The 26,372-nt window shown below is 41.1% G+C and overlaps 1 protein-coding gene across 1 annotated transcript; it reads right to left on the reverse strand.

Annotated features, from left to right (window-relative positions):
* Positions 1-399: 399 nt before the first annotated feature.
* abcc12 (ATP-binding cassette, sub-family C (CFTR/MRP), member 12) lies at positions 400-19,382 on the reverse strand. Its single transcript, XM_012874006.3, has 31 exons — positions 19,322-19,382; positions 17,256-17,312; positions 16,903-17,054; positions 15,495-15,641; positions 14,838-14,985; positions 13,468-13,704; positions 13,176-13,349; positions 12,715-12,862; positions 11,614-11,762; positions 11,327-11,434; positions 10,837-11,058; positions 10,681-10,752; positions 10,418-10,542; positions 9,600-9,672; positions 8,158-8,361; positions 7,907-8,041; positions 7,661-7,757; positions 7,115-7,165; positions 5,803-5,889; positions 5,595-5,698; positions 4,820-4,999; positions 4,508-4,734; positions 4,284-4,421; positions 3,770-3,959; positions 3,589-3,678; positions 3,304-3,493; positions 3,047-3,206; positions 2,886-2,964; positions 1,685-1,798; positions 628-792; positions 400-547 (listed from the first exon to the last, which is right to left on the reverse strand). Exons 2-31 carry the CDS (start codon positions 17,304-17,306, stop codon positions 455-457), a joined length of 4,110 nt encoding a protein of 1,369 aa, XP_012729460.2. The 5' UTR covers positions 17,307-17,312; positions 19,322-19,382; the 3' UTR covers positions 400-454.
* Positions 19,383-26,372: the final 6,990 nt, after the last annotated feature.

Consider the following 26,372-nt stretch of genomic DNA (forward strand, 5'->3'; position numbering starts at 1 on the left):
CATCAAAGGCCGTAGCAATTTAAAAAATATATGTTTTCCTGTCTTGTTCTGCAATACATTCAACATTTACATGTCATTTGCAAAGTGACAGGAAACCACTGCACTGAAAATAAATAAAACACATACACATACACACTGATCATAAACCAATGAAAGGTGTTCCCTGGAACAGTTGTGCTATAAATACGCCACTTTACAGTTAAGAAAACAAGAAGAAAAGTAAAATTCCCACAGTAATAAAAGATCTAGTCCCTTCTTCCCTGTCACACCTGATCCAGCTTTGAGCTCCTATACTGATATATATATATATATATATATATATATATATATATATATATATATATATATATATATATATATATATATATATATATATATATATATGAGCTCAAAGCTGCAGTTCATCATATAGACATATATAGATATTTATATATATATATTGGCTCCAAAGGTTTTATGTGTTCACAGTATTGGCAGCAGTGAGGAGTGAGGAGAACAAGGAGTCTGGTCTTTGCTTCAGGACTTCTGGCGGGTCCAGTTCTGCGGCCTGAAAGACACAACACCAAACGAGGCAGGGGATGAGACTCCCGTCAAGCGTATCTTTGTGCGTTCGTGGCCGTAGGTTACCTTTCCGTTTTCCATGACCAGGATGCGGTCTGCGTGCATCACAGTGTTGATGCGATGAGCGATGGTGAGCATGGTGCAGTCGTGGAAGGCCTCTTTGATGGTGTTTTGGATCAGCGCGTCTGTCTCGGAGTCTATGGAGGCTGTCGCCTCATCCAGCAGAATGATCTGTCAGACAAAAGGAGAGCTAATTGAACAAGATGAAGCACCAACTTATTTTAACGGGGTAAGTTAGCACATAAACCCAGCAAAGAGGTGACTACAGACAGGATTTTGTGAACAGTAAGCGTTATGACATTACACTGCAAAAACTGAACTAAAAATAAGCAAGATTTTCTTAAAATCTGTGTGTTTTTTTCTTGATTTGAGCAGGTAAATAAGATTATCTGCCAATGGAATAAGATTCTTGCACCTAAAATAGGAACAACTCATCTCGGTCATCTTATTTCAAGTGTAATTTATCTAATTATCTTATTTTAGGGGTCAAAATACTCATTCCATTGGCAGATCATCTTATTTACCTGCTCAAATCAAAGACTGCTTTGCCGATTTGATCAATGCAGCATTTTATGAAATAAAAGGTTAAAAAAAAGATTGCACAAGAAGATTCATCACATATTCTCACACTGCAAAAAAAATTATTTGTTTTTGTGAGATTTCATTTGATAATCCAACAAAGTAGTGTAAAAATTTTAAAAAGAAGGAAAATAACACATGGTTTGCACATGTCTCTACCAGCACATCATTTTTGCCCATTCTTCTTTGCAGAATTGCCAACATTAGAGGTCTAGCCAAAGTTCTTTAATTAGAGTTAGCTCTAGACTTTGACACAACTACGCATCGACTCATTCTTTTTCTTATTAGACGGTCTTTTGCAGCCCTTAGGAGGTTTTCAGTGTCTCCCTGTACTTTGTCTTTATTCTTGTGTCAAGACGTTGTGTAAGCTACTAAAAGAAATGCCAGTAATTTAAGGCCGCGATGAGGCAAAATGTGGCAATGTTAAAGAGGCATGGCTACTCTTATATCGTGCATAGGGAGGTGGATGCACATGCATACAGACCTTGGAGTTACGAAGAAGAGCTCTGGCCATGCACATGAGTTGTCTCTCACCGACAGAGAAGTTTTCTCCATTCTCCAACACTTCAGCATCTAGCTGCCCCTCTAGTCTGGAGATCTGAGGGAAAAACGGCCATATCTTCAATTATAGTCACCAAAAAGTCGTTCAGAGACGGACTAAGCATGAAGCACATTTCTTAAATAAACTGGACATTTTAAGTTTAATATTTCTGGTTTAGTCCTAGTTTTATTTCATTTGTGAAGATCTATTCATTCCTGCATTTCAGGAATTCAACAAATTGCCATAAAAAGCTTTGATTATACAGGATTCACTCCTTTTGTAATGCTACCATTTATTCCGATAATGTTTCAAAAGGATAATTACCATGTCATATCATCTCTCTGATCATGCTAAGGTGCTAAACACGTTGGGGTCATGGCTGTTTAGCCTCTTCTGGTAGAGCTGGGTCAGGACTGCAGACTGACTGGTCTATACCTCTTTTGTTTTCTCCAGCATTTTGATAAAAATGCAGAATGAGGTTTCAATTGCTGTTTGACCAAAATTGAGACCAAAACCAGCTCCAAACGATAATCCCGTCTGCAATAAACACAGTGCATCGGACACGGTGCAGTCATGGGAACAAGGCAACTTCCTAACCCAGACACATCCGTTAGACTGCCAGACAGGAAGCCATGATTTGTTCCTCCAGAGAACACATCTCCTCTGCTCTAGAATACAGCCATAGCATACTTTACGCCACTACATGTAACACTTGGATGGACGCTCGGCCATGGAAACCCAATGCATGTGGCTCTCTGTCTACTGGTTTTGAGGTAATCTGAAGGTCACATGGAGCTTGGAGGTCTGTGCAGACAGCTGTCTACAGCTGTGCTCCGTTCAGCAACCGCCTTCCACGCTGTTGCTGAGTGGTTCCCATTTCAATCACTTCCACTTGGTTATGATGCCATTAGCAGTCGGCTGTGGAATATTTAGTAGGGAGGACAGGTTATGACTGGGCCCGTATGCCTGTAGGCGGGGTTCTATACTATACAGCCTGTGGCCATGAAAGCTGCAGGAACACCTCAATTCAATGGTCTGGATGAGCAACCCATTACATTTAGCAAAGTGTGCATCGCTACCTGGTGTCAATAAATCTTTCTATAAAATAAGGAAGTCCAAAGAGTTGTGTGCTTTAGTAACATACCGAGTCCTTCATGTAGGTTTTCTGAAGCACTGTCCAGATCTCCTCATCAGTATAGTGGTCGAAGGGATCCAGGTTGTACCTGTAGGTAAGTATAATGGGTAAGTTTGTGACTGGTCCCCAGGCATTGTTTTTTTTAGATTGGTAGGGTGAATATCTGGCACCTGACTGTGCCAGTAAACAGCACAGGGTCCTGGGGGATGATGGAGAGATTGCTGCGCAGATCCCGCAGGCCAATGGCTCCGATGTCCACATCGTCTATAAGAATGGTTCCTCTGGCTGGCTCCACCAGTCTGAACAGAGCCACACCTAAAGAGGACTTCCCTACAGACACAAGTCACACAGATCCAGGATCAGAGAGGATTCTGTTCTGTAACTACAGTCACAGTCCATGAGAAATCATTTCCTCTGGACGACTTACCAGAACCCGTCCTTCCCACTATGCCCAGCTTCTCTCCAGCTCGGATGAGGAAATTAAGTCCGTTCAGGACGATCGGTGTGTTCTCTCTGTACCTCATTTGGTATTCCCGGAAGGTGATTGCCCCATTTTTGGGCCAGCCATCAGGGATCTGAGCCTCCTTTATGTGTCTGGGGGCCTCAGACTTACAGATCTGTGAGTGCAACATGAAACACATCCCTTTAGAGCAGAGCAGCGTCAGATACCTCGGTGGATGAAGCGATGTCTCAGAAACGCCAGGATTCTCACCGTGATGTACTCCAGCAGCCGTTCCACCGAATTAAACCTGGCCTCCACTTCAGTGGACTGTCTCACCACGTACTGCAGCATCCCTGTTAACTGGTGCACACACACACACACCTCAGCGTCGCTCCACGTCTCTGGAATCCGAAACAAAAAGAAAGCCAAACCTGAATCCGTCCAGACGTACCTGTATGGTGTAGGATATGGCCAGGCCTTTTAATGACTGATTGATGACTTCGTTGCTGCTGAGCACCACAAACAGAGCCACCAGCAGGGTCATGGAAGCAGCCATGAAGTCCAACCAGAAGGAAAGCCAGCGTGTGCCGGAGTGAAACAGCAAGTAATGATTGGAGTTGATGTCGTTCAGCGATTTGAACCTAGAGTTTGACAACGGGCACAGGGCCGTTGAGCAGTGTGCAAAACCCGAAAAGTGTAAAGTATTTTCACATTAACTCATGTTGCTATCCCAAATCTCAATGCACTTTAGTCAGATTTTATGTGACAGATTAATAAAAAAAAGCATAATTGTTATGTTCCACTTTGTGCTGGTCAGTCATATAAAATCCAAACAAGATGTACTGAGGAAAATGGTTGTGAAATAAAAAAGGAGAAAAGTTTCAAAGGGGATATTTATTCATGCAAGGCACTGTATAATGTAATCAGAATCAGGAGATTTTCTTGTGCTGGTTGAAGTATCTTACAGTTTTATGTGGCTCTCCCTTATGTTGTAGGCATGGATGGTGCTGAGGCCCTGCAGGGTGGAGGTAGTGAGAGAGATGCACGGAGAGCGGCTGATGTTCTCCATCTTCTTCATCTGACGGATGCTTCTCTGAAATATGCTGAAAGGGAAACCACAACTTGCCTTAAGATTCCATAAATCTGCAAAGTTGTCCCGCTTTCTGATCCTGCGCTGGCCTGAACTCACAAGAGAACGAGGGCGAACAAAGCACCCATGACAACCACAGCTGCCAGCATGGCGGGGAAAACCGAGGCGATGATGACGATGGTGAACGTGACGAGGAGACAAAACTGCAGGAAAGGGTCCATGTGGAGAGGAAGCACAGAGTCCACCTCCTCCTGATCTTTAGCAAAGCGGTTAAGGATGCGTCCAGTAGGCGTCGTGTCAAAGAAGCTCATGGGGCTGGCAAGAATCTGGGAAGGGAAAAAAAGCGGCATTTTGATTTTTGACTCGGGAACTCTGAATTTGACTGCTGATGGGTCCAGATTTCCACTGTACCTTTTTGAACATCCTGTCGTGGAGTTTGCAGGCAGCTCTTAGAGTGACATGAGTGTAAAAGAAACACTTAATCACAGCAAGTGCCAACGTGACAAGGATCATCACTCCGTAAATCATTTGATAGAAGCCCAGCTCTGGATTTTGGGAGACATCGCCTGGGTTAGAGGTTGAATTCCCTGACTAAATAAAAAGGAAAATAAGACAGTTCACACTTACAATACATACAACGTAAGATGACGATCCCTTAAGGCCCAAAGCCTCTTGGAGGACCAGGAACATTGTACTTTAGATGTTTCATTTCCTAAATCATAATTTAGGTGTGATTAGTTTTTATGCAATGAGACCAGGATGGTAACTAGAGATGCACCAATCAATTCACCCTTGTTGGACAACACCTGATTGAAACTAAGAACTCCCACTATATGAAAACAACAATGATGATTATGAATGTTGATGCAATTGTTTTGAGTTTAATACAGTTCAGATAAGGGTTAGTGACGTGCTTCGATGCAAATGTAGGGATTAACTTGCAATTTCTTCATTTATTGGATTAAAAACTACATTGTAGCAAAAAATCTGCTGCACGCTTAGTCCTTAGAAGAAAAAAGTCTGAATCCGTCAGAATCAGCAGGTCCAGGGAACACAGAAATTGGTATCAAACAGGGGTGGGGGTCTGATTGATGCATCTATAGTTCTGGGAGTCCATGAATGCTTATTGTGACTGAGGTCAAATATAAAATGTGTGACAGGATAGAGGAAGTGATTGGATTCTCACCCCGTCTCCATTCCCCAGCCAGAAGCTTAGCCACCAGTTGCTGAAGGCTGTGGATCCGATCATGAGGACTATGATCACGATGGTGAGGAAGGTGATGATGTACCCTGCAGGAAAACGGTTTCCCCAAATATAACCAACCGGGCAGAGAATATCTGAAGAATGTTACTGCTGATTCAGGTAACTACGCGTGTTTCTGTGTGTGTCAGACCTCCAACTGCCTGGCAGTACTGATGGTAGACTCTCCAGGACACAGATCCCTCTGTGGAGGACTCCTGGCTGACCAGCTGATCTCCGGCTGTAACAAGAGCAGGAGAGAACGTATCAGATAGAATTCATCTTTGATTGAAACACTTTCAAGGTACTTTCCTTGTACCTCTTCTTTTCCCCACCAGAGGTCCTCATTAACACTCTCCGTTTAGCTTTGATTCTACATTTATTGGACCTTCTCATCAGTCAATATTTTTTCTGTTTTCCTGTAAAAGTGTGCTTGCTTTCACATCCATTGTTTCTGTATTTTTTCCATCATTGTTAATATTATTAAAGCTCAAACTGTAAATCTGTTTCTGCAAACTTTACCCCTTAGCAGCTGGAAGCATGTGTTTTACTGGATGTCTATGGCAGGGTTGTTGTTCCACAGCTGGTGCCTTTTTTTTTTTTTGCATGATCTGTTTCTTTAGTGAAGTGCTTTTCTTGTTGTATGAGAAATATAAAATGATGAGGGGGGTTAAATTTAAAATAATTTGGAGTTTAACTTGAAGAAACCCACCCTCCACAAAGTATCAATCAGCAAATAATTGTTTTCAACAAGTCTAGACATTTTTCACATTCCTCTATTTGAAATCAAGAACAGAAATTCTAATATGACATAAATTGGCTTTTAAAAAAGCTACAGAGGAGTAATTCTGAATTTGTAAAAATGCTGTCAATCTTTGACCCCACCCACCCATACTGAAACATTTAACTTTAGATTTTACTTCATGCTGCAATGCATCCTATTTTAGAAGAAAAGTTGTTTCCACGTGGACAAACAATGACAACATTCTCAAATAAAGGTCATGGAACATTAAAATAGTTGTAATTGTTGATTCCAGGTGCCCTCATTGGGATAATTTCACAAAGCAAGTTGCACATGCTGCACCTGTGCCAACCAGGGCATAGTTCTGAAACTACACACAAATGAAGAAGCAAAGAACCTGGTACTGCAGTCTGCCCTCACCGAAATGAGATGTAAGGCACACGTTTGGGTAAAATACACCCATGTCCGTATAAGGATGAAAAACATGTCTGGTTTCTAAAAAGATGTACATTTTACGTATCTGATGTGGTTGAAGATGCTGGTTTGCATCTGAAAGTAGTCAGAGGAATCTGCCTCACTAAGCAGAAGCTGTGAAGTTTTGTGAATCTGCCCCGTTGTCTCTAAGCGTCCCGTCCTCCATGTGGAGACTGTTCTGTGCTGCTGGTCTGGACCCTAAACCAACTGCTGGGTCAGCATCAGAATCCGCTGGCTTCTGTTTACTCACTCTTTTGTTCCGCTGGCGTCCCATCGTCCTTCTCATCTGACATGTCAAACACTGAAAAGAGACACAGATGTCATTTTGTGCATCACAACTTGAGCCAATATATAACTCAGGATAGCAAAAAAGTTATTAGCATCATTTATGTGCCGCTCTTAAAAGTAGACAAACTGGTAAAGATAAAATCTACTCTAAGGTCAGGTGTGTCTGGTTGCATGTCCTCTCTGTACTTGCTTTGTGTCGCCTCTCTACTCTACATTCAAAGAAGCAGAAAAAAATCTGCAACAAGAACATGGCATCACTGTATAAATACTGATGTGGGATTTAGATTTGCTTTGTTGTGATTTTAACTTTATATTTCTTCATACTTTTCGTGTTAACTCTCTGTTCACTGCACTGCAACAAGTGGAACCAGTTCATCAGTGTCTGTTTTTATGACTGATCCTGCTTCTGGGGTCTTATTCCTTCAAATTACTGTGAGAGATTGCTTTTCATTTCTCCAGTCCCTGTTACTAAACTAGTTGGTGGGAGAAGATATCCTTTATTTCATACCTGGGTTCACTATGCCACTGTCGGCACGCTGTCTGACATCATGCAGCTCAGCAGCCTCTTTGGGTGACGCCTCCTCCTCCTCCTCCTCGTTCTGCGTCTGACATTGACAAGAATACAGGACCCAGTGGTTACAGCTTGTTTTACAGCTCATTCTTCTGTTTATAGCTCTAAAGCGTCTAAAACAATAAAGCCAAAGGGAAAGAGGGGCTAAATGACGTTAATAAAAACCACTTGTGCTGCTCTTACTTTGGACTGTTCCATCTGGTAGTTGCTGATGAGCTGAGCGTAGCGTCCGTTGGCTCCCATCAGGGCCTGGTGATTCCCAGCCTCCCTCACCTCGCCGTCTTCCAGAACCAGGATGTCATCGCAGAACTCCAGATACTGGAACGTGTCAGCCGAAAACAATCAGCTGCAGGCCCTTTTAAAACGCTCAGTGGAGTGGCGAAAAACAACCAGTTGTGTGATTTATTTATGCAACGATCTCTATGTGGTGCTACCTGGAGTTGGTGTGTGACAAGTATGACGGATTTTCCTCGAAGCTCTTTCTTTATGCATTCTTCGAAGATGTGTTTTCCCACATGGGCATCGACAGCAGACAAGGGATCATCGAGGAGGAAGATGTCTTTGTTGGCGTAGACGGCCCTGGCTAGGCTGATCCTCTGCTTCTGTCCTCCTGACAGATTCAGCCCCCTTTCTCCAATCTGACAAAAAAAAAAACAGCATAAGAACTGTAACACATTTCCTCTTTGAACATAATGTCAATGAAAATGGGACACACTTTATGCATACAAGTACAGCCCAAAATAATAGAACGAAAGTTGATAAGAATAAATTAAATATTTGTGTCACTCATTTTAGAAAGTAAAGGTCATACTTTATTGATCCATTACACATTGAGGGAAATACTTTAAGGCTTTATTTGTCATTTTGATGATTATGGCTTGCAGATAATAAACCCAAAATTCAGTGTCTAAAAAAAATGTTATATTGTGGCCAACTTAACTTAAATAAGTTAAGTTGAAGACGAAAAGTTGAGTGGAAGGAAAAAGTGTATTAGGAAAAGATGCGGCATCATCAGGGATAACGCCAGCTTTGAGAGGATTTTCAAACAAATGTTTATTTATGTCAGCCTGCTCCTGAAACAAGGGTGGTGGGGGGGCTGCACTGTTGTTCAATGGTCCAAAGTCCTGTTTTCAGATCAAAGTAAATTCTGCATTTCATTTGGAAATCAAGGACCCAGAGGTTGGAGGAAGCGTGGCGAAGCACAGATTCCACGTTATGTGAAGTATAGTTTCCACAGTCAGTGCAGATGTTGCCTTCCACTGCGTATTCTGAAGCGCACAGACAATACAGCCATCTGTCCATCTGTCTATGTATTTCCCAGAGGAAGATGAGTGACACCAAACTCAACAATGCAGATGGCCTGAAGGCTGCTATTATAGCAACCTGAGCTTCCATTAAACCTCAGCAGAACCACAGGCTGATCGCCTCCATGGCACGCTGGACTGATGCAGTAATTAATGCAAAAGGAGCCCAGACCAAGTACTGACCCTAAGCCTACCCGTAGAAATGAACATGTTTTTATAAAAGCCTGACATTTCTGTTTGCAATATCCCTTTTTCATTGATCTTATGTGATCTTCTAATTTTCTGAGATGGCAAATTTGACTAAGCCATAATCATCCACATTAAAAGAAATAAAGATCTGAACATGAGAGAACCCTGGCCCTCTTTGGGTGATGTAGTCAGCAGTTTTAGGGCCTCAAACGTTTAAAGTTAGGAGAGTGTTACAGATTGTGTCTAGCTGATTATTTCTAATGTGTTGTGAGATCAAGCATAAAAGAACTGTCAACAAGGCATAAGAAAGGGCTAGACCCAAAAACACGATGTGGTTAAGATAACACGACGCTAGGGAGGAAGATGTTAAAGATAGCACTTGCCTCAGTCTGATCTCCGTATGGCAGTATTTTAAGGTCAGCTCTGAGGCTGCAGACATCCACAACTCGGTCATATCTGCATCACATAAATACAGGAAAGTTTTCCGTCTGACACTTAACAGTGCTGTGAAAAACTGTTTATCCGTGACAGATTTTCTTCTTTGCAGGTTTGTTCTATTTCAGATCGAACACATTTCAATATCAGCCAAAGACAATTCAATAAAATACAAACTGCGGATTTGTATTTACACAAATCATACAAAAACCTTAAGAGCTGCAGGCCTCAAGTGCCTCAGTTATGATCAATGTTCATCATTCAACCACAAGAAAAAGAGACTGGGCAAAAATATCATCTATAGCAGAGTTTCAAGGCCAAACCCAAAAAAGAACATAAAGTTACATCTAACTTTTGTCAAAAAATAGCTAAATGTTTTTGTCAAATGAAATACACCAAACACTAAAAGGCACTGTTATATAATTTTGTGTCAGATAAAGTCATAAAGTCATAAAGTGCAAAGCGTACGCAGCACAGCAGTCAGTCTTCCACCAACATGAAGGGATTTCTGCACATAAAGCTGCTAGATAACACAAATGACCTCTGTCCTTGTTTAACTACCATGACAGACGAAACTTCACTTTCTCCTAGTTAAACATTTTTCATGTGAGCAGATTATTTTCAAAGAACAAGAAAAAAAAATTGTTAAGGCTTGTTTTTCTGGTCTGTGGCGGAGCGGAACACCAGATAATCATCTTTCTATAATATCTTAGATTCAATCATCACTCTGAAATGATTCTGTAGATGGCGGCGAGCGTGTAGTTACTTGGTCTGGTCAAAAGCTTCCCCCATCAGGATATTTTCTTGAACAGTGCCGTGGAAAATCCATGCCTGTTGGGAAACGTAGGCAAACGTCCCATCCACTGTGATGGAGCCCTGAAGAAGGTGCATCTGGAAGATAGCAGCGCGTGAAGATCATTTAGACCACAGGAGCTATGCAAAAGCTAGGCACCCAAGAAGAAATTATGATGCAGTAAAAAGTAAAAATCAGCACAAAAACTCAGGAAAAATAACAAAACATGAAGCAACCTGTTCCAGAATGCTGGAAATGAGTGACGTCTTTCCGCTCCCCACATTCCCACAGACACCCAGCAGGTTGCCCTTCAGGAAGCAACACAGAGACTTTTAGTTTCCCTGCGTCTGGGCCCGCAACGCTGCAACACGCTGACGAGGTTTGCAGCAGACCTTAGGCAGGCAGAAGGAGACGTTTCTCAGGGTTGGTAAGCTCTCACTGGGACCGTTCCTGCCTTCCTTGTGTTCGCCCACGGGACCGTCCTGGCCGGCGGAGCGGTCCGGCTCACCGGCTGCTCTGGTCCAGGACAGCGTTGCGTTTACCATCTCCACAGCTGTGCGGTTGTCTTTCTTTTGCTGCAGGTAGGGCTCGGGATTCTGGATCAGCAAGACTTTCTGAAACACCAGCCACATGTTGGATCCATCACTTTTGAACGGATTATTCACCTTACAACCAAACGGGTGGATACGATGTCTCAGCTTTCAAGTACCAGCAGAAGGCTGGGCTTTACAAGGCATTGCAGCCTATTTCAATCCAATTGCAATAAAATGGTGTTTTCGGATATAATGTGAGAAAATGTGAGAACGGGAGGCAAAGCGGTATGAATAGGACTGGTTTCTACACGTCAAAGCATTTAAAGTAGTAGCTGTTTACTAGCTGTACCCTTAATCTTTTCAGGGACACCGCAGCTTCAGCCAGGGCCTTCACACACAGCGGCAGCAGAGCGAGGGCGAACCTCATGGAGTTGAAAATGGCGATAGTAGTAAAGGCCTGTTGATAACAGAGAATTTAACGACAAACTGGATGCAACACCAACAGTCCTTGAACTGAATTTAAATGAAAACTCAGCGGTAGACGGTAATTGTGGCATAATATCTGATCCATGCTGTCAGTGGGGTCAGTTCTTTGTTGTAATCCCTCGGTCAAACCCCCAGTGCCGCAGCACTCACATCAGCTGTGTTGAGCGGTAGACCCAGCAGAGTGTGCACCAGGAAGGTGAGCACAGTGGCGACGATGGGGACGATGCTGGAGATGCTGGTGTTTATATTCTGGATGTAGCTGACCAGCTGGATCTGTTTCTTCTCCTTCTTTCTTAATCCTGTGAGGAAGAAAACGTGTTTGTCATGTACATGAAGTACATTTGCACACCTTCCCACATGCATACACAGAAATTACAAATACAAAGAGAAATGTGACAAGTGTGACATGCGTATATGTTAGAGATGCACTGATCCGATACCGGGATCGGATATTGGCTCCGATATTGACTAATTAGCAGATCGGATGTCGGACGATTGATACGGATCCAGCGTTCTGATCCAGACTCTTCTTATTTTATTAATATCATACACAGCAATACAGTTACATCTATTCTATGTTGCAACACGGGTCACGTCAGCACGCACAGCAGCTAGCGATGAGCAAACACAGCGCAACATGGAGCAAGTCTGCTGTTTGGAAACATTTTACACTCAATGCATAAGTTGCAAAGAGGTGATAAGGATGGTAAATTCAACATCATAAACTTAAATAAGCACCTCCAAAAGCCCCATGCAGAACTTTTTAAACGATGTTTATTTAAAGGCTGATAACTTCACTGACATGGCGAGGTATGCCGTTTATTCATTCAACAGTAGTACCGGATCAGTATCGGGTATCGGCCGATACGCTTAGCCCAGGTATCGTATCGGATTGGAAAAAAAGTGGATCAGTGCATCTCTAGTATGTGTATTCGGTCCCTTTTACTCTGATGGTCCCAAATAAAATCCAATGCAAACTGATTTCAGGAGTCACCTAATCACTGAATAGAAATAATCTGTGTGATTTCATGAGATGAATTTCTATGCAGGCAGTGCCTTTCAACATTTTTATTTGTAAAGAACTGTTTCAATCATGTATCATTTTCCATCCATTTACAATTATGGGCTTCTTCGTGTCAATGTATACGTAAAAAACTCAATTGAAAATACACTGAAGTCTAAATGTGGAAAATGTTTAAGGGTTATAAATTCTCTGTATCCTAATGGTTAACGTGCAGCTTCCTGGCTTACCTGCAATCTTCTTCTCAAAGGACTCCTCCCAAGCATACATCTTGATGAGCTTAATGCTGTTGAGAATCTCATTCATTGTGCGAACGCGGTTGTCTGTTATCTGCATGGCTTTCCATCTGAATTTGTTAATGAGTTTTGCCAACAAAAACTGCAAAGTAAAGCAAGGGTTGTTGTTTCCAAGCCGCATTCATACAGCTGCTTGCAATGGTAAACTGTGACTCGGGATTTTAAACAGTGCACCTGTTGACACAAATATTGAAGACCAATTGCAAAATATGGCCTACATCCAAATTCTTATTATTTTCTATATATCCAAAATCATCCTTTAAGTGAAGAAGATTCATGCTGTGAACAAGATTCAGTGAGTCGTGTCCTGACTTTTGCTTTTTAATTAATGGGTAAACGCATGTGATAAATCAAATCAAGCTAATCATGTTGAGATTATGATGTCGGGTCCTGACCTGGATGGGAACAAACAGGATGTAGATGCAGACTCCTGTCAGTGCGGTGTAACCCAGAACATGGCAGGCATACACGATGGATGCGATGAAGATCACCGGTGTGCAGAGCGCAAAGCTCCCAAACAGCACCGCCTCAAACATTCTGTGGCCGTCGTTGGTCAAGACATTAATCATCTGCGTGCACGGAGGACAGAAGAGAACGCAGAGAGGCTTAAACATCCGCTGTAATTGCACGGTGCTACATCACACTGTAAAAGCAGAAAACAGATATCTGCAACCATGCCATGTTTACCTCTCCCATTGAAATCCCGCTGTGCACCCTCAGAGCGATGACTTTCTGATAGGCTATAGAAGAGAAGGCTCCCTTGAGCCTGGCTGCTGTGCGCAGGTTGACCGCCCACATCAGGGAAATGAAGAACGCTTTGCAGAACTCGGTGAGGAACAGAGCGAAAGCCATGCCAATCCCGTAGGCCACCGTGGACTGCTCTGGGTTTTCGATATAGTTCAGGATTTCATTAACAAGGACAGCCTGAGGGGACATGGAGACCAGCACCAGAGGTGTTCAGCTGTGTCCTCATGGCAAACAGATTCAGAGTGAGGTCATTGAAAAGTGGCTCATGTTTGTGTAGACCCAAAACATAGAGCGCTACAAAATACTGGTTGCATGTGTGTGTGTGTGTATCTGTTCTTCTGCTTAGCGACAACATTTTTTGTTCACATTACTTGTAAAGTGAGGACTTTGGTGTAACATGAGGACCGAAAAAAGGTTCCTGACTTTTTTTCTGGGTTATGTCTAGGACTAAGGTGTTAATTAGGTTTAGCATAGCGTTAGGCCATAGAAAGGCTTGAAGACAATTGGAGGTCTATGGAAGTCAAGGCACGGTACTCACTAAATACATTAAACAAGGATGTGTGTGTGTGTGTGTGTGTGTGTGTGTGTGTGTGTGTGTGTGTGTGTGTGTGTGTGTGTGTGTGTGTGTGATAAATTGAACTCAGCCTCATAATTAAACCTTCTCAATGGTTTAAAACAATTGTTGAATTGTGGCCAGAAATCCTGATATAGCTGACCCTCTATGATACGGTGCAACTGATATGAATTACAATGCTTGGCAAAGGTACACACACACACACACACACACACACACACACACACACACACACACACAGACACGCACAAAAGCACAATGTTAACTGGGTCAGAGGATTTTCGTACTATGGGGGTTAAGGGGGCAGATTTCCTCACTTCAAGAGTATCAACAGTCAGTAGTTAATAGTTACTTCCTAGTTTCATATTTTGATGACTCATTCTGTGAGCTACAGTTTGTTTGTTTTTTTTGGTGGGGGTGGAGTTGGGGAACAGCTACAAAATCATTATCAGTTTGCAAAATTGAAATACGCAGTACTTCTTTTTTTTATTGATAACTACACAGAAATATGGAATAAGGTGAAGTTTAACAAAGCATTACTATATGGATCAGTATGGATGGCCTTAAATTCATCATCAAATAACACTCAGTCGTCTTAAAAATATGGCTAATGGTCCTTAGCACTTTAAGCAGAACTTGCAGTGACGTTTTCACTACAACTAACTTGAATGGCACTGAACACAGCTTTTAAAAAAAGAATATTTGTAATACGTAATAGTATTAAAGTAGAACTCACGGGGCCAACAAATGCTGCTGTCATGGCCAGGGCACCGATGAAGACAGACAGAATGAGCCGGGTTCTCTGAAAGCGAAGGACCACATTGACCAGGGAGGCCTTCTCCAGACCTTTCTTTGTCACTTCATCCTCCCAGAGCCTCTGCAGCCTGCACCACAAACAGCCAGGAGACGCTCACACACATCCAGCCTTCTTCCTGCTCTTCAAACACCCGTGCACATTAAAGAGTTTGAAGCTAACAGCCACACTTTTCTTTAAAATCAATAAAAAATCACTTCAGTTTGTGGTTTTGTTGTAAATTTGTATAAAACCAAGGTTAAATCAGGGTCCCAGGCACACACGCCTCTGGTGACATCACATAAGGCAGCGGCTCGGTATATGTATCAGTCTGTGATTGGTCTAAGGCAGCAGATCGGTATTTCCGGATAATTAATCTGAGCTGGATAATTAATCATGGTGAGAAAAGCAATGCTTTAACTGTTAGTATGCATTGGTCGGATAAAGAAATTAGACTGCTGGGTGGTGCCTTTAGCGTTGGATTCGTGTGAAATTCTCCAAATATGAAGTCTAGCAACTTGGTAAAGGATTTCCTTTGCTAGGATCCACGTCGTAATAGGATCAAATAACAGAAACAGAAATAAAAAAAGAGCCACAAACCTTTCTCCACTGGTGTCAGCGGCATCATATGGGGACAGGCTGACAGAAGACATGTCCAGCCTGTTCCTGAATATGGCCCACATCATGGGAGTCATCCAGGCAAAGGTTGTAAAGGACAGGAAGCCTGCATTGTCCACAGGGTGGGATCTGCATAAAAGATTGGCGTTTAAAGATCCACATACACGGGTTTTACCAATGACAACGCAAAGAGGTGCATGATTGTAAAATAGAATGCTTTTAATCCTTAATATAATAACCAAGAATTAAATACAGGAAGGACTGTGGGTAATTTAGGTTTGCAAGAGAACAATGTTACACAACCTTTCATATGTGCCAGTAGTTTCTGAGAAACTCAGAAGACTTTTCTCCAAACACAACATACCAGTAACCTAATAACACTCTCAGACAAAAACGGGTTCATCCTTAAGACAGAACACCCAAACCAAAGCTGAGCGGCGTTGTGTATGCAGTCCAATGCAGCGAGGAAGGCTCAGACATCAGAGAAACTAATCAACAGCTACATAAATGCATGGAGCAGCAGAGGAGGGCCAGCAGCTCAGGGCAAGATTCAGCAGTCCACTTGTACCTCAAGAACAAAAAGCAGTCTTTTGACGACAATGATGTCCAGATTTTGGACAGAGAGAACAGATGGTTGGGAAGAGGGAAGAAAGAAGCCATGTTGGTCAAAAGAGAACAGCTATTACTAAACAGAGGGAGAGGATTGCATTTCAGTGTTTACAGCTCGGCCCTTCAACAGATTCAAAAGAGATTACATCAGCAGTCTCATCATTCAGGTGACCAAGTACTCCACTCACACCAAGCAATAGCTTCTAACGACCCAGGACAGTGGCGGATGGGTCATTGATTTGGATCTGACTGAGTATGCTCCTAACAGGATGGGTCTCCATGACCTTTAAAACAGCAGTGAACCAACAGCAGCTTGCTCCAATGCGAGACACCAGAATTGACAAAGACTCCTGGATAGGTGTCAAAACATTTTCGAAAAGAACTAAGCGAATGTCCGGTTGCCTCCGATTTAAGACTGTTTGTGGTTACCATGATGCAGATAACTGAGAATTCTCAAAGAACAGACAGTGTCATGAAGACCAATGAAAACATCAATCAGGCAAGACAAAAGGAACATTGTGGAGAAGTTTAAGTAAGAGTTGGCTTTAAAACAATAGTCCAAGCTTTAAATATATTACAGAGTGGCATTTAATACATCATCAGAAACTAGAAAGTGTTTGACACAACTGCAATCCTGGTCATCCACATAAACTGAAAGGTTGAGCAAGCGGACAATAACATACATTTAAGTTTATGGTAGTAACATTTCAAAATGTAAAACAGTTCATGGAGTGGATTAAATGTACAAGAAACTTTTAATTATGTTGTAGATAAAACTGACTGTGGCGAAGACCAGCGGAATGGCTTCAGGGTCTGCAGGCTGGGCTGGTATTTTCCAAACAGGGAGGGGTGGGACCCCCTGCTGCTGGGCACGTCGGTGTGTTCTGGGCCGGCAAATTCAGATCCAGTGCGCCATCGAATCCCATCATCAGACTGGCGAAGGCAAAGACAAAGAGGCAGAGTTGGAGAGAGAGCAAAAATCAGAGAGCATTCCATCCAACGAGTCTCAAAGAGCTGAGCAACAAAAACACAGGATGCGAGTGAAACAATACCAGGGGAACAGATCTGAAGAAGCAAAACGGACACGTTTAGACAGAAAGGAACGTTCTGCTAGTGTTTGTCCTGCATACTTACAATAGACACCCGCCGATTCCCATTCTGCTCTAGAGAATAATCCTTCTGCATTGTGTCCTGAACAACAAACAGAGTGCAAAGTTACTACAAATGTGTCTCTTGTGACCAACATGTATTAAAGGGAGTTGCGTCTGACACTTCATATAAAACCTTTTGAATGTGTTGTCGTGAGAAATGTATGCAGATGAAATGCAAATAGGAAATGCCTAATTCTGCTGCTTCATGTCAACCGTTAAATGTACTGAGTCAATGAATTACAGGAGCCGCTTGCCACTGTGTCAAAGTTCCCAGAGATGAATCAAACACGTGGTAATTGTGATTGCTCTGTCCTTCGTCACAGTTATGACATTTATGGAGAGCTGAGAAAGCAGAGCTTAATCTCACGTATAAAAGTATAAAAGTTGGTCTATTATGAAGGCTTAAAGAGTTGTGCCATAGCATTATGACCAGCTATCTAACAGTACCGGTACAGTACATGGACTTACTCTGTCTAAAGGTGCTTCTGGGACAAAGACTGACTAGATCTGGTATGGACTGCTCATTGCACTGCAGGGAACATAGAGTACCTTTGCTCTGCAGCTTCTCTGCAAATTCTCATGGTGTGTGAACCAGAGTAGCCCCACTCATCACGCTTTTTTAAAACTGCACTCCAAACTCTGTTAGCAGCTGACTGCCGGCCGGCTGGCAACCCAAGCAGATGGCCGGCAAACAACACCAGCTAACGTCAGTTTAGTACGCCTGTGTTATACTTTACAGCACAGAACTGCAAACAGCTATAATCTTCTATACAGTGAGGGCTTAAAACGCAAAACTGCAACTATATTTCACATGTGTTTAATGGAAGTAATAAAAATGCTATAACATAAAAATAAGTGTTATCATAAACTTAAAACACGTGCAAACATAAAAAAGCAATACAACATGAAACATTTTTTGTTTTACCATTTACCATCAACATAGCCTGGACTCATTCAGAATGATGCACAGGAATAATGCTCTCAAGTGATTTATGGGATTTTAAAGCTAATATGTAACTGCTGTTTGGCCTTTTTCCTCACTGCTTCAATTATGCCAAGCTTTGGGTGTCTAGAGAGCCGGACAATGATTGATGCAGATTTATCGGGTCATGTCGCACCCGAGTCTGCTTTTGTTGCATTGGCACTGCGTCTAAGATGATTAGCAAGCTTTTAAAAGCCAAACTGTTGTGAAACATTTATTCTCCAAGTATGAATGCGAGGCGGATCAAATCCTCTTTATACTTCCCCTGTTAACGTCTATCAGTTTTATTAAATTACATTTTTATTCATGGTTATAGTGCATAATTTTATGTCCTTAAAACTGCTGAAGCGTGACTCTTAAGGTAAATTTTTCTTGCCCAAAAAAATCTCCTCTTGAGTTTCAAAACCAGGAAAGCTCCAGTGGGAGCTGCAGGCCAGATACCGACAACTCAAAAGTACTCACAGCAAAACAACTGGCTGAATGAAACTAGTCAAAATGTTCACACAGCACAGCGTGGACAGTGTGTTTTCCTGTTGATAGAGAGCTGAGCACAAAGAGAAACAAGATCAGAACCGATAGTGGACTGCTAGTATAGTAAAACTGGGTCTATCAGGGTGAGTCCCTTTAAACCCACAGCATCAAATAACAGTAGTCTGCCCAGCTGCTGTCTGATGACTAACACATTGGTTTAGAAATATGTTTTTTACATGATTCGAAAATACCACAAATAAAAAGAACTGATGTTCTGCTACAACGTCAAACATACAGCACAAATGTGTATCATTTCAGAGAACTGTCTAGCGATAAATGAACAATCAAATTAAGTTGCAGTTGCATGGAGGGAAGCTTTGGGTTGTAATCCAAACATAAACAACCTGAGATCATTAGTTTTTCTTAAAAACAACGCTATATAATGCATCATACTTGTGTAAAGAGCTTTTGAAATGTAATCCAGGCTGAACTGAATAAATAGAATCAGAACGAGACGGAACGGATCAAATGTGTGATCCAAAGAGAAGAGAGCAGAAAGTGCCGGCATAAAGCGAAACGGTGAGTCCCAACAATACCTGAGTGTGGAGGATGGAGCAGAGCCTCTGCAGCTTGTTACCTCAGAATCTGCAGCTGACTGAGGAGCCAGCAGCGTTTCCCTCAGCCTCACTTTATGAAGATCAAAGGTTGGTCTGCTGGGAGGTTAATGTCCTGCTGTTCCTTCCTTGCGGCCAGAACGACACACCGATTAAAATCTGTTACAGACTCAAAGATAACGCAGGGTTTAGTGAGAACAGTCTACCAAGATAAGACTGTAATGCTCTTTTTATCCCCCAATTTCATGTCCGTTTCTACATGTGACGATACAGATTGCTTTAGGACAGGTTGAGTATGAGAAATGGAAGTGTGCAGCTCCTGATTATGCTGACAGATAATGTTGATCCAGGTACAGCACACCTGAACACAAAGGTAAATGCTGCTTTTTCAAGCCGCAAAATGCATACTTTTATTTAGGTATGTTTCACTTAGCTGCTATATTCAGATGTTAATTTCACCACTTACATGTTATATTTGAGATTTCCTGACCTACATGGATAAACGCTTCAATAACCAGAGAATATATCCATCTGTGTGCATTTATACTGCAACAAGCACAATCATTTAAATATTTTTAGTACCGTAGTTTGAGCGGTTCTCATTGAGTCTCTCTTTTAATAATTTGTGCCTTTACCTGCAGATTATTAACGTGTTGCTAAAGTGACGTTTCAGGATGTTTAAACCAACTGAAGTGGGACAGCTGCTCCAGTGTTCCAGTTCACTAACGTGATCTATGAGTCAGATTTGGTCAGATTTTAGTGCCTGGAGCTTTAATTAGATACCTGCTTCTGGGCTCGATTATCACAGTCAACAACAAAAAAAAAACAAAAAAAAACTGCAGAACATTTTTTGATTCTTGTCAAAATTTTCACCACAAATAAAAGTTGTAATTTTAAAGTTGTAATTTTAGCACTTAAAGCTTTAAGTGCTTTAAGTTTGATTATTTCTAGTGTAACCTGAGAACATAAAACACCACAGGCCACCCTCACCATACAACCATCTGCCTAAATGACTGCAAATATGAAAACCTAAATCAAAAATGGATAATAACGATCTGTTGACGTTACCCATGGGAGTTTAAACTGGTGTTTTTATAACTTCCTGTATAAGTGCTGACAATTTCAGTTTCTGCCGGGGTTTTTTTTTTTCTTTCCTGCCTCCGTTTCGGTTCTTCTCTATACCAGTGTTGTATAGTTTATAGTAATAACAGTTTTGTTTGCAGCATCTCAAAGTATTCAAAAGCTCATGTTAGCTGCTGCTCCTAATGTGAGTTGTTGATGTCCTTTAACCACCACAAGGGGGCACCACAGCCAAGACAGCGCTCCACTTTTGTTAGTGTTGTGAAGTGAGCTTTAAAAAGAATTTCTGTCACAAATTAATCACTTTATGTATTTTATTATATAAACTGAAAAGAAAAAAAGCAGGACTAAGAACTTTGTCCCTAATCCCATCAAACTGTAACCCCCTAGATTCTACATAAAAATGTAACGTGGAAAATCATTTATGCCCTTCTCAATAATCAATGGAAAAATCTCCAGCAATAAAAAATGTCTTGAAATTGCTTTTCGGGCGTGATTTAGGGGATAAGCTCCAGGTCCTTCAGGTAGGAAGTCCTCCGTGCCATCCCCCTAATATTTGGCTCCCATCACAAATGACCACATTCAAGATGGGGCGTTTGGGCCGTTACAAAACATTAATATTGCTTCCTCTCAGAAGACAAATCTACTGGTGTCATGATGAACAATGTCAGAGTGGAAAAAGAAGAAATGCGGCAGATTCCTCCAACAAAGTTTTTATATTTTTTTTAATATTTTGTAACAGAATGGTAGCAGAAGCAGAAAACTTTTTTCCCATGTGAAATATTACAGGTTTCTAAATTCTAAACAGTATTTAAGAAAAAGCATTTCCAGGAAGATAGTGGATTAAAAAAATCTTAAATCCAAGGTTTTATTTTGATGTTGTTTTCTTTATTGATTTTACGTGATGTTGTGTTAGAGTGAAACCCTTTGCGTTCAATAAAGTGAAGTTATTAGTATTATTATTATTTACTTTTGATGAGCAAATGGCTCCTTATGAGTTGAGTATTTTAAAAGTTCAGATTTGGTTCTCTGGATATTTGTTTAAAATATGATGTCCAACACACTCGTGTAGGAAGTGAAAACAGAACATGACTATGCATAAACGCTCACGTAGCTGCTTCCAATAAATGTCGGGTTATGATGAAAAAGCACTTCTTTGTGTTTTATAAGTTCAACAACAGGGCAGCGATTCCACGCCAGTCAGTCAGTCAGTCAGTCAGTCAGTCAGTCAGTCAGTCAGTCAGTCACAGACAGTGTGGAGAATATTGTGGGCTGTGTTTTCCTGTAGGTTTGAACACTTTGGACTATTTGAAGCTGCGTGTGAGACCTGAATCCGTCCTGGGTTTACAAAGATCAGCACCTTGGACAGGAGAGATCACACTGAGAAGGTCTCAGCACAAAAAAGGAAATGGATTTGTATCTTTTGATGTAGGTTTCAAAGTGGATTACATGACGGAAGAAAACAAATAAAATTCTGAGCAAAAGTTCATCAGCAGAGAGCTGGGAAAGCATTTTAGATCTGAGTGCCTGATACACGACTTGGACTTCTAAAGCACCCCGCTTATCTGAGTTTTATGAGATAATAAATGTGGTTTATGCATTGATTCAGATAAAACACATAACTCTATAAAGATTGGTATGAATCTCGTTAAACCTGTTATAAAATTCTTGTTTTGTGTCTCGTATTTAGACTGAATGCTTTTATAGACCAAAACTAAGCTGAGATCAGCACGCCTGCCAGAGTAAACCTGAGACAACTTTAGGACAAAAACAAACTAGCTCAGCCTTCAGAAGAAGAGGGAAATCTGAACTTCAGAGAGGTCTTTGAATGAAACGTGAATTACCGTCCCGCTGACTTGTTGTAGATTGACCGTCTGGGTCAGGTATCTGGAAACCCGCCTGTCCTCCAGCTGTTTCTTGGCTCTCCTCAGCCCAGCGTTGTCTGTAGAATCAACCCTGCTGCTCAGTCTAGATTTAAAGCCAAATGCTTTATTCAATTCCCAGGAAGAGGCCAGGCTTAATACGTTTGGTTTGTAGGACGTTTCTCCTCACAGTGGATGTGTCATGGATGAGCAGACTTTTTTTTTCATGAATGAACATTTTAAATTGACACATATAGGAAATGCATGCTAATACACAAACACAATCAGGCTGAAAAATAAAAAGCCACCTACCAAAGAGATAATTAAGCAGGTGACTCGAACACGCTGAATATGAAATTAATGTCAAGCATCTGCAGTTCAGAGGAGTTTTTTTTTATCTTGTTTCATCCTATAAAACCATCATGGACTTGCAGTCTACATATATTATTAATGCCCATGTCATTCAGGTCACACTGTAATACACCAAGTTGTGACATAAGTTAACTTTTCAAAAACCTTCTAACTTATTGATTAGGACTACCTATAAATGTGCATTTAATGATACTAATCAGTGGGGAAGACTTTGCATTGGGGGTAAAGTACTCAAACCTTGCTCATAATGGCTGACCAGCTTTTTCCCACAAATTATCTTTTGAAGTAAGCTCCAACTCTTTAAGGTTGGAGGGACTCTTTGCCATCACCCTCATTTTTTGTTCTGGGCTATTCCAACAGTGAGTTGTTCCTTTCATATTAAAACTATTGTTTTGATGACATCGATCTAAACAATACTGATTAACGGGTGGGGCCGTTGTTCTTCAGAAGGCTGATGACTGGAGAGTAGAGTTGCTCAGAGTTGCTCAGTGTGGGATTTTACAACAAGCTAAATCCTCCTACTTTATTTAACCACAAATCTATTCTGATGTTGATGATGCTAAGGAGAGATGCTGAGTCAGAGGATGCCCTTTTATTCCGTAAGCACCGTGTCATGTAAATGTCATCAACAGAAACAAACTATCTTTAAATACGCCAGGCTAAAGGCTTATTCAATTTCTTGATGGATTTTAGATCTTAAGGCTGCATTTAAGGGTTTGGACTCCAGTTTCTGCTGAGATTAGCTGTTTTTGCTAAGATTTATTTTGTTGTTGAAATTCTTTGTATAATATTGTGACTGACACGTTGTCTTTTCCCTTTGTGGGTCATCTGAATGCGAGGGGCCCTGCAACAGGGTGTACCCTGCCTCTCGCCCAATGAACGCCGGAGTTAGGCACCAGCACCCCTCATGACCCCAACAGGGATAAGAGTGTCCGATAATGGATGTATATATATATATATATATATATATATATATATATATATATATATATATATATACAGAGAGAGAGAGAGAGAGACTAAACTAGTGTATGCCATCTGAGTGATGAGATGTACAGTTAGTGTTGGTTCTTCCATTGGTTTCTGCTGAAGCTCACTTTTTGAGCCTGAACTATCAGATGGCTTTCTGGCACACATTTTTAAAATCCTCCATTTTTTGTTGTAGTGAGGCATAGTTTCCATAAATATGAAGTGTACTTCTTGATATTTTTGTTGCTTACGTGTCTACTAGACATCAATGCTGTAACTCTGCCCAGTTTACTCAAACGTTACACACAGAGTGACTTTATGATGACCAAACAACATATTCAGGATCTAAATGTGTTAGTCATAATAATACCAGAGTTAAAATGTGAACCTTTTTTAAGCCACTCCCTGGCTAAGTTAGACAGTTTTCTGGTATGAGAGAAAACAACATGGTTTTTGTTTCTGTCTGTTTTTGTTTTATTCAGGAAAGTAATAACAGCTGTAAATCAGTCTGACCACTGGGATTCCTTACATATAAAACTTTTTAATGATTTGAATAATAAACTGAACCTGACAGGATTGACACCTAGGATCAAATTTTAATGTTTGTAATTTACTTTGCACCTGTCTGTCTGTCTGATTAGATTGAACTGACTGATAACAAAGATGGTGCATTTGTGCTATATAAATAAAAGGAATTGAATTAATGACTATAAAGTTCACTTATATGTAAATATCAGTGTGTTTACATAGGCCTATGTATTATATACATTTATTTTTCCAAGTAGATGTCTTCTGGATCAAAACAAAGGGGATGGTAAAAAAAAGAAAATTTTCTAAATAACATACACAAGTAAAAAGGAAGCGTATGCGTATCTTATTTTAACACAGGAAACCAGAGTTTGAGGATGTTACAACATTCACTATTGCTCCTGATAGATAATCAGGAGCAATAGTGAACAGCTGACCCTGACTCACAGTGTCAAAAAAGAAAAAGAAAAGAAAAACCTCCTGTGCAATAATAACCCAGTAAGTCTGCCTCTATTCAGCCACCTGTTTACTGGCATCACTACTCATTTATTCAGTATTCTCTATTCGCTGTTTATATTGTTCATATTGTAATATTGCATATACTGTATACCAAACTTACCTACCTGACTTACATACCACTGTATTTAATACTGATTTATTCCAGCATTCTCTGTACTCATCACGCTGTGGTCATGTGTGTTTCTGTGTGCACCTGAACATCACTTCCACCCTCGACATGAACATAATAATAACAATGGTTATACTATTTACTCCTGCATCCTTTGCAATCTGCTAATTGCACTATTGCATTGTTGTCTCAATCTGCCCGCTTGTTTATTGTCTGCTCATGTGTGTGTTTCAATATTGTAGACCATTTGATTTTCATTACTGCATTACTGTGTTGGGGCCCCTAGCAGGTTTTCTTAGGGTACTTAGCTAGAACTTGTACCCCATCTTCCCATCAGCGTTGGCTGGGTTCCTTGTTCCGGCTAGGAAAACACATCCTCACAGCATGATGCCACCACCACCGTGTCTCACATTTGGGATCATCTTTACTCGGCATGATTGTGCCCAGTTAGGGAACTTGTAAAAACATTTAGTATACAAAGAGAACACATAGAAAGAGAAAGTTTATTGTATATATATATATATATATCCGTCCATCCATCCATCCATCCATTTTCCAAACCGCTTAATCCCTCATGGGGTCGCAGGGCTGCTGGTGCCTATCTCCAGCGTTCATATATATATATATATATATATATATATATATATATATAAACAAAAAAACTGCTCTGTCACCCACCCCTCACACTCGTAAGTAAGTGAATGGTTCTCCATCTCTCAAGCTCGGGTCCTGGGAGCTTGAGGGTTCTTCTTAGAATCTTAGGTGTCCCTAAAATTGCGCTCTTCTGGACTGAGATGTCCAATCCAGGTATCTGCTGATGACACTTCTCCAGAGTGGGGGCCGATGATCTACTGTTGTCTTCACCTTCCAGGCTCTTTCTAGTTCTTCCCTGAGCCCTTGGTATTTTTCCAGTTTCTCAAGCTTTTTTCCTGATGTTTCCATCTCTTAGAATGGCCACATCGATCATAGCGACTGTCTTCTGCTGCATATCAATGATCACAATGTCCGGTTGGTTGGCCATTACCATTTTGTCTGTTTGTATCTGGAAGACCCACAGAATCTTAGCTCTGTCATTCTCCACCACCTTGGGAGGTGACTCCCATTTTGACCTGGGGATCTTCCCCCATATATATATATATACATATATATATATATATGGGGGAAGATCATATATATATATATATATATATATATATATATATATATATATATATATATATATATATATATATATATATGGGGGAAGATCATATATATATATAAGATATATATATGGGGGAAGATCATATATATATATATATATATATATATATATATATATATATATATATATATGGGGGAAGAAACTGTCTTTGTGACAGCTGATTTTTGTAAATAATCCTCTGTAGCGCCGACCTGAAGGTAAAAGTCTAAAGACGTAGTGTCCAAGATGTGTACGGCCTGCAAAGATGTTAGCAGCCTTTTCTTGGACGATTTTGGACCTGTACACGTCCTGACTGGAGGGAAGGACAGCCCTGATGAGCAGACCTAACTGTTTGGGCCCGTCCTGTTTTGTGGATGTGCCAAACCACCCAGTGATGAATGAACACAGGGC

This window comes from Fundulus heteroclitus, chromosome 21, assembly GCF_011125445.2.
Source record: "Fundulus heteroclitus isolate FHET01 chromosome 21, MU-UCD_Fhet_4.1, whole genome shotgun sequence".
Classification (NCBI taxonomy): Eukaryota; Metazoa; Chordata; class Actinopteri; order Cyprinodontiformes; family Fundulidae; genus Fundulus; species Fundulus heteroclitus.

What these genes read in the sequence shown, in the direction of transcription:
- abcc12 (XM_012874006.3), bottom strand. Translation starts at nt 17,306, where the DNA reads ATGCAGAAGGATTATTCTCTAGAGCAGAATGGGAATCGGCGGGTGTCT. An exon ending in TTGTTCGCCCTCGTTCTCTT is followed by an intron (nt 4,422 to 4,507) that starts GTGAGTTCAGGC and finishes TTTCCCTTTCAG; the next exon opens with CATATTTCAGAGAAGCATCC. An exon ending in CTCTTCTTCGTAACTCCAAG is followed by an intron (nt 793 to 1,684) that starts GTCTGTATGCAT and finishes TTTGTCTGACAG; the next exon opens with ATCATTCTGCTGGATGAGGC.